This window comes from Salvelinus alpinus, chromosome 6 (genome assembly GCF_045679555.1).
Source record: "Salvelinus alpinus chromosome 6, SLU_Salpinus.1, whole genome shotgun sequence".
Lineage (NCBI taxonomy): Eukaryota > Metazoa > Chordata > Actinopteri > Salmoniformes > Salmonidae > Salvelinus > Salvelinus alpinus.
The window spans coordinates 51,682,245-51,690,405 of NC_092091.1; the positions used below are offsets into that span (position 1 = coordinate 51,682,245).

Below are 8,161 nucleotides of genomic sequence, written 5' to 3' on the forward strand. Positions count from 1 at the left end.
GAAAGTTCTATGTATGAGATCATTTAAGTGGCAAGCAAAAAACAAACACACACAGTTATCCTTCAAAGTGTAATTGACATCACTTGTGTGCATGCGCGCATCTCAAACGTCTTCCTTTCCTCGTCTACACTGATTCATAGTCACTAATTAGGGGGTGAAACAACAGGTGAAAGCAATAGCCTAATGAATTATATATCAGGAATTGGATTTCAGCTGTTGCATTTCATTCATAGGACTGATAATGCAAAGGAGAGGACACCACTTCAAACTATAGAGATCCACCCTGTTTGCGGTTCTTTGCTATTAGCCTGAATATCGTCATTACGCCATGGTGCAAGGGACATTGCAAGAAAGAATGTGGTTTTACGAAGAACAGGCAGGTAAAAGTTTGGCAGGTGAATAGATAGTCACAATTTATAAAGCAAAATATGTAATTTCTCAGGTAGCATATGCGATGCATTTATACTTTGAACCATCTTTTTTCTCATGCAAATTTGAAATTAAATGTATTTGTAAAATTATATCAACTTAAATGACCTAATCTGATAGGGCCAGATATGATGCCTGGGACTCTTAACTCAAGTCAGGTTGGTTAAATTTACATTCTTGTCCCCAGCCACTTGGCCTAGACAGCACATGTTCCCTATATGTATTCCTACTACTCAACCATGTTTTTGCTATATTAACTGCTTGCTTAATGTTAGTGAGAGCACTGACGATCTAAAGTAGCCATACCCAGTGACAGTGTTTTGCATTGGTCATAGGTATTTTTTATTAGTTCTGAGTTGTGGTTACAATTTGGTTTGTTCCTTGACAGAATGTGGTCTTCCGCTTGGCTAACCTCCCCATGGTTAGTTCAGCGTGTACACTCGTATCTGTCTGGTATTGTGACACCAAGCGCAACCACCCCTACATCAGATCGTTGTGTACGGTGGTGGAGATTAGTGTGATGACTTTAACCTCCGTAGCCTTTAACAGTGCCACCCCCATCATCATTAAGCTGGAGCCCCAAAGTAAGTACTTTGATTCTGTCATCTTTCCAGTTTTTCCACTTATGGAATCACTTTGGACCAAACCAGTGCTTGAATTGTGACAATTCTGTCTCACATCAAATCCAACCCCTATGCTGTGCTCCCACAGTTTCCATTGTGAATGATCTTGCATGCAAAGGCCTGGATAAGCTTGAGAGTACGTTGCCAGTGCTTCAACAGCCTTCACAGCAGGTGAATTCAATCTTCAAATATGTCCCAATCCTCTATTGGCTGTCCTTTGTGACAAATATATTGTTACATTATTGTAAGAACTATTTCTTTTCAATTATCATTATCACCCAGATTGTGTCAGATGTGAAGAATATAATGATGGAGGCCAAAGATGCTGTAGCCATTGCTGTCCACGGAGCAAATAACTGCATGTATTACACCCTGACTGGAATGGTTGCGACGACAAAAGGAGCAAGTGGTGGGAGAGCCAACATTGTGTCCCTGGAACATGCTGTCCAGCTGGTTAGTGTGGGACTGGAATATGCACTGAGCCTGTCAGAAACCCTGGTGGACCAAGCCCTTCCTCCGACCGATGAAGAGATGGGTGAGTGGAGCTAATGCTGGAGTGTATTCATTAGTGGCACACCATAGCGAAATGTAGCAAAATATTTTTTAATGGAAGTGAGGGGCTATTTACACCAGCATATCAAAGTGTAGTCAACAATGTTTTTCACCTTAACTATGGCTTTCCATGGCCTCTGGAGACTTATACTGACAGAAATGAAGGGCAACTGAAAGCTGTAATCTCTCATCACACCGACTCTTCTGTCTTTAGAAGATGAGGTCAAGACTGTGAAGGGCTTTGACGTTGCTGCCGCCAGGCCCAGCTCTCCTGTCCGACTGGTTTCCCTCACTGTCAAGCTGTGTAGACGAGCATACCACCAGGCAGAGGAGAAGATGCACTCTGTCAAAGTCTGCGGTCAGAAATCCCTCAACTTGCTTCAGCACACCATGCACTTGGTAAGCCTGGTAGATGCTTAAACCAGTTTCTCTAGAAGTTCATTTGGGAGAGGGACCCATTGATAGGATTTGGTAGCCTAATAGTTTCAGGTCAGTTTGGGGTCCTGGTTTGATTTGGTTTGCTGATGTCAATGTTGTGAACAGTGCGTCCCATGGTGGCTGTGGGGTTATGGTATGAGTAGGCATAAGCTACAGAAAACGAACGCAATTTCGTTTTATTGATGGCAATTTGAATGCAGATACAATGACGAGATCCTGCGGCCCATTGTCGTACCATTCATCCACCGCCATCACCTCATGATACTGCACAGCCCCATGTCGCAAGGGTCTGTACACTTCCTGGAAGCTAAATGTCCTAGTTCTTCCATGGCCTGCATACTCACCAGACATGTCACCCATTGAGCATGTTTGGGATGCTCTGGATCAATGTGTATGGCAGCATGTTCCAGTTCCCGCCAATATCCAGTAACTTCACACAGCCATGTAAGTGGGACAACATTCCACAGGCTACAAACCACTTGATCAACTCTGTGCAGGAGATGTTGTGCTGCATAAGGCTGGTGGTCACCAGATACTGACTGGTTTTCTGATCCACCCCCTACCTGTTTAAGGTATCTGTGCCCAACAGATGCATATCTATATTCAGTCATGGATTAGGGAAGAATGAATTTATATCAATTGACTGACTACTTTTATATGAACTAACTCAGTAATCTTTGAAATTGTTGCATGATGCATTTATATTCAGTATAATCCATGTTCTTTGAAATTCTTGAAATAGAAATGCTACTTTGAGTCAAATGTCCATTATGCTTCTGATGGAATTAATGTGTGCAGGACAATCTTGGTGTCTTGGTGGAATGGACTAGTAACGTTCAAGAGAAGGAAGACAAGGAGACTGAGGTATTATCAAATTTATTTACTAATGTACTGTTGGTGGAAATGTCTTAAAAGCTGTGATTATTACTGTTACAAGCTTGCTCTAGGTGTTCTCAAATTCTTTCCCTAGAAATTGGCTCATATTCAAGTGGCTAATTGAGAAATCCTTACTGAAAACATTTCAGTACCAGAATTAACATGTTAAATAAAAAATAATTGTGCTCAACCATGCTGTTGCGTTTCCCAGACCAAGCATTGGTTGTGTTCGCTTGCATGGTTCAGCAGAGTCCCATATAAAGCAGTACATAACCTCTGTTTCTCCAGCGGGTGGTTATCCACAGCCTGGATGTCTCTCCCAGTGTGAGTCACCAGTTGCAGAGAAACTGTCTGAGCCTGGCCTGCAGCCTACAAAGTCTCCCCCGCCACCTCCAGCAGCAGGCTGTGTGTTTGCTGCTTTCTGCCTCACAGATCTTAAACAACTTTAGTTCCACTGACCCCCACCTGGTCATCAGACCTCAGGGCAAAGTGAGCGGTTCTCTGGATGCCATCCTGGACTACCTGGTCCACAACATGCCGCTCAATTGGCTGGTGGGGCCCTGGTGCCCTCAGACGCCGCCCATTACTCCAAGGGCCCAGACATATGGTCAGAGGAGGAAGAGGCCTGCCAAGAAAACAGGTGTTTTTGACCGTGGGTGTACTGTCACACCCTATGAACAATATTGATGTGGTTCGTGTTGGGAGTCAGTCATCTCAGATATATGTAGGCTTCTGAAGTGCAGTGGTCGGTTTTTATTAATATTTGTCTAACACACAGCATGTCAATGCATTTGACTTGTGGGCATATAACGTTTAATGGACTTGGGTCAATAGACTTTGTTTGGGGTTTCTGTCACTGCAGTACTGCAAATCAATGTGTGGATGGCCCTAGACTTTGTATGCTTCATGCTGTGGAAAGAATCTGTTAAACCACAATAAATGACAATGCAAGTTACTTCCTTTGGCCTTGTCATTCATGTTTGGGTGCTGTTCCTAAATGTTATATCAAGATGACATGTAACAATAGAACAATATTAACAAAGAAATGCCCTGGTCTAGGTTGATGGCAAAAACATGACCCAATTTGAGTGCCCCAGTGTAATAGAGCACAAGTTTTGCCTTTTTGTCATTACTAAACCTGTTTTGCTTGACAATGGCGAAAGATCTGGGAACAAATCTGTGACCAGGCTAGGTTTCTTGTGCATCTTAAGGAAAAAAATAGGTCTTGATCAAGGTCATTGATCAGTTAGGAACTTTCCTCACCTGGTTGTAGAGGTCTTTATTGGATACTCATTGAAAAGGAAATACCAACCAGCAGACTCCTGCCTTCCAATTCAGTTTTACATCCCTGCCTTAATGCCACAGTGGCCCTTCCCGTAAGGTATACTGTATTAGACCTTACACTGCTACCTGGGTAATATTCATAGGCTTACTCGGTGCACCCAGACTGTGAATGGTGTTGATGGGGTACTGTGACTGTGAACATGAATTTGAGTTCACACCAGTTAACCATATGCTCATTGGAGATAAATGTGAAACTTCTGACAAGTTTGAGGTGCTTCCTTGTCCAGATTAGTTAGTGCCAGAGCTGGTCTGAGATGGAGACTGACTGGTACAGATGCGAAGAGTGATGGCTGAGACCCCAGTTGCGGTAGTCTTACCATCAGTGAGACATCAGTTCAGTCATGATGGCGGGTTCTAAACTAACATATGGAATTGTTTTTTAGATCATTTAAGGATCATTTAGCTTGTGATTTTGAATTTACGACCCCTTTAGGGATCAAACAATTATTTGATTAAACATTGAATTTGGCCGTGTGTGCAGGTGGACAAACCTACAAATTTGGCTATTTTGGCCACACCCTTTTCTGACAGGTAAAATACACACATTGGCAGTAGAATGGCCTTTACTGAAGAGTTCAGTGACTTTCAATGTGCCACCTTTCCAACAAGTCAAATTTCTGCCCTGCTACAGCTGCTCCGGTCAACTTAAGTGCTCTTATTGTGAAGTGGAAATGTCTAGGAGAAATTACAGCTCAACTGCGACATGGTAGTCCACACAAGCTCACAGAACGGGACCGCAGAGTGCTGAAGAGTAAAAATGAGTTCACCGAGTTCCCAACTGCCTCTGGAAGCAACGTCGGCACTAACTTTATCGGGAGCTTCATGAAATGGGGTTCCATGGCCGCATACAAGCCTAAGAACCATGCGCAATGCCAAGCGTTGGCTGGAGTGGTGTAAAGCTTTCCTCCATTGGACTCTGGAGCAGTGGAATCACGTTCTCTGGAGTGATGAATCGCTCTTCATCTGGCAGTCTGACGGATGAATGGGTTTGGCGGATGCCAGAAGAATGGGGCTGTTCATGGTTGGGCTAGGCCCCTTATTTCCAGTTTAGGGAAATCTTAACGCTACAGCATACAATGACATTCTAGACAGTTCTGTGCTTCCAACTTTGTGGCAACAGTTTGGGGAAGGCACTTTCCTGTTTCAGCATGACAATGCCCCTGTGTACAAAGTGAGGTCCATACTGCAATGGTTTGTCAAGATTGGTGTGGAAGAACTTGACTGACCTGCGGAGAGCCCAGACCTCAACCCTATCGAACACCTTTGGGATGAATTGGAATGCTGACTGCGAGCCAGTCCTAATTTCCCAACATCCGTGCCTGACTAATGGTCTTGTGGCTGAATGGAAGCAAGTCCCCGCAGCAATCTAACATCTAGTGGAAAGCCTTCCCAGAAGAGTGAAGGTTATTATAGCAGCAAAGGGGGGATCAACTCCATATTAATGCCCATGATTTTGGAATCAGATGTTAGATCAGCAGATGTCCACATACTCTTGGTCATGTAGAAATGCATTGAACAGATTCATACATGGGGAAAAACAGAGGAAATGATCAAGAGATATAAGTAAATGCACACTACCGGTCAAAAGTTTTAGAACACCTCATTCAAGGGTTTTATTTTGACTTTTCTACATTGTAGAATATTAGTGAAGAAATCAACTATGAAATAACACATGGAATCATGTAGTAACCAAAAACGTGTTAAAGGAATCTACATCTATTTTATATTAGAAATTCTTCAAATAGCCACCCTTTGCCTTGATAGCTTTCCACACTCTTGGCATTCTCTCCAACCAGCTTAATCTGGAATGCTTTTCCAACGGTCTTGGAGGAGTTCCCACATATGCGGAGCACTTGTTGGCTGCTTTTCCTTTGCTCTGTGGTTCGACTCATCCCAAACCATCTCAATTTGGTTGGGGTTGTGGAGGCCAGGTCATCTGATGCAGCACTCCACTCTCCTTGGTAAAATAGTCCTTACACAGCCTAGAGGTGTGTTGGGTCATTGTCCTGTTGAAAATGAAATGATAGTCCCACTAAGCCCAAACCAGATGGGATGGCGTATCGCTGCATAATGCTGTGGTAGCCATGCTGGTTAACGGTTCCTTGAATTCTAAATAAATCACAGACACTGTGTCACCAGCAAAGCAACCCCACACCATAACACCACCTCCATGCGGTACGGTGGGAAATAGACAAGCAGAGATCATCCGTCTCACAAAGACACGGCGGGTGGAACCAAAAATCGCCAATTTGGACTCCAGACCAAATTTCCACCGGTCTAACGTCCATTGCTCTTGTTTCTTGGCCCAAGCAAGTCTCTTCTTATTGGTGTCCTTTAGTAGTGGTTTCTTTGCAGAAATTTGACCATGAAGGCCTGATTCACGCAGTCTCCTCTGAACAGTTGATGTTGAGATGTGTCTGTTACTTGAACTCTGTGAAGCATTTATTTGGGCTGCAATTTCTGAGGCTGGTAACTCTAATGAACTTAACCCCTGCAGCTGAGGTAACTATGGGTCTTCCTTTCCTGTGGCGGTCCTCATGAGAGCCAGTTTCATCATAGTGCTTGATGGTTTTTGCGACTGCACTTGAAGAAATGTTCAAAGTTCTTGACATTTTACAGATTGACTGACCTTCCTGTCTTAAAGTAATGATGGACTGTTTCTCTTTGCTTATTTGAGCTGTTCTTGCCATATTATGGACTTGGTCTTTTACCAAATAGGGCTATCTTCTGTTTACCAACCCTACCTTGTGTTGGTAAAGTAGGGGAATAGCTTTAAAACACTGAAGTGCATTTTGGGTAACATAGTAAGGTAACTTTCGGTTTTGATGCAATTGTGTGACGGGGATGTAGCTGAACTGTGAGCTACGCTCGTTTTGCTCCGTTAGCCCACTATTTTATTTTGTCATTTGCTATGAGACGCAATATAACTCGGGTGTATCATGTTTCCATTGATCATCCTTGATGTTTCTACAACTTGATTGGAGTCCATCTGTGGTAAATTCTATTAATTGGACATGATTTGGAAAGGCACACACACCTGCTATGTAAGGTCCCACAGTTGAAAGAGCATGTCAGAGCAAAAACCAAGCCATGAGGTTGACGGAATTGTTCGTAGAGCTCCGAGACAGGTTTGTGTCGAGGGAAGGGTACCAAAAAATATCTGCAGCATTGAAGGTCCCCAAGAACACAGTGGCCTCCATCATTCTTAAATGGAAGAAGTTTGGAACCACCAAGACTCTTCCTAGAGCTGGCCGCCCGGCCAAAATGAACAATCGGGGGGAGAAGGGCATTGGTCAGGGAGGTGACTGAGAACCCCATGATCACTCTGACAGAGCTCCATAGTTCCTCTGTGGACATGGGAGAGCCTTGTAGGACAACCATTTCTGCAGCACTCCACCAATCAGGCCTTTATGGTAGAGTGGCCAGATGGAAGCCACTCCTCAGTAAAAGGCACATGACCGCCTGCTTGGAGTTTGTCAAAAGGCACCTAAAGACTCTTAGACCATGAGAAACAAGATTCTCTGGACTGATGACACCAAGATTGTACTCTTTGGCATGGATACCAAGCGTCACATCTGGAGGAAACCTGACACCCGCCCTATGGTGAAGCATGGTGGTGGCAGCATCATGCTGTGGGGATCTTTTTCAGCGTCAGGGACTGGGAGACTTGATGTTACTACAACTTGATTAAGAGTATCTCTACCTCTCCTCCGGTCTCTAGAGAGTTGAAAACAGCAGGTCTGGGACAGGTAGCACGTCCGGTGAACAGGTCAGGGTTCCATAGCCGCAGGCAGAACAGTTGAAACTGGAGCAGCAGCACGGCCAGGTGGACTGGGGACAGCAAGGAGTCATGCCAGGTAGTCCTGACGCATGGTCCTAGGGCTCAGGTTCTCCGAGAG

The 8,161-nt window shown here is 44.2% G+C and overlaps 1 protein-coding gene across 4 annotated transcripts; it reads left to right on the forward strand.

The window, feature by feature from the left end:
- The first annotated feature begins 208 nt into the window (after positions 1-208).
- LOC139578833 (perilipin-2-like) lies at positions 209-3,873 on the forward strand. Of its 4 annotated transcripts, none has more exons than XM_071406907.1 (8): positions 209-395; positions 550-587; positions 818-1,013; positions 1,141-1,223; positions 1,335-1,587; positions 1,819-2,003; positions 2,841-2,906; positions 3,207-3,873. In XM_071406907.1, exons 1-8 carry the CDS (start codon positions 329-331, stop codon positions 3,603-3,605), a joined length of 1,287 nt encoding a protein of 428 aa, XP_071263008.1. In that variant the 5' UTR covers positions 209-328; the 3' UTR covers positions 3,606-3,873. The 4 variants fall into 4 exon arrangements, with proteins under 4 accessions (XP_071263008.1, XP_071263009.1, XP_071263010.1 ...); XM_071406908.1 differs by having other exon boundaries at positions 221-395; positions 1,822-2,003; XM_071406909.1 differs by having other exon boundaries at positions 221-380.
- Positions 3,874-8,161: the final 4,288 nt, after the last annotated feature.

Coding starts and splice junctions, on each gene's coding strand:
- LOC139578833 (XM_071406907.1), top strand. CDS start 329: ATGGTGCAAGGGACATTGCAAGAAAGAATGTGGTTTTACGAAGAACAG. Junction 396..549: donor GGCAGGTAAAAGTTTGGCAG/GTGAATAGATAG, acceptor CTAATCTGATAG/GGCCAGATATGATGCCTGGG. Junction 1,588..1,818: donor TCCGACCGATGAAGAGATGG/GTGAGTGGAGCT, acceptor TTCTGTCTTTAG/AAGATGAGGTCAAGACTGTG.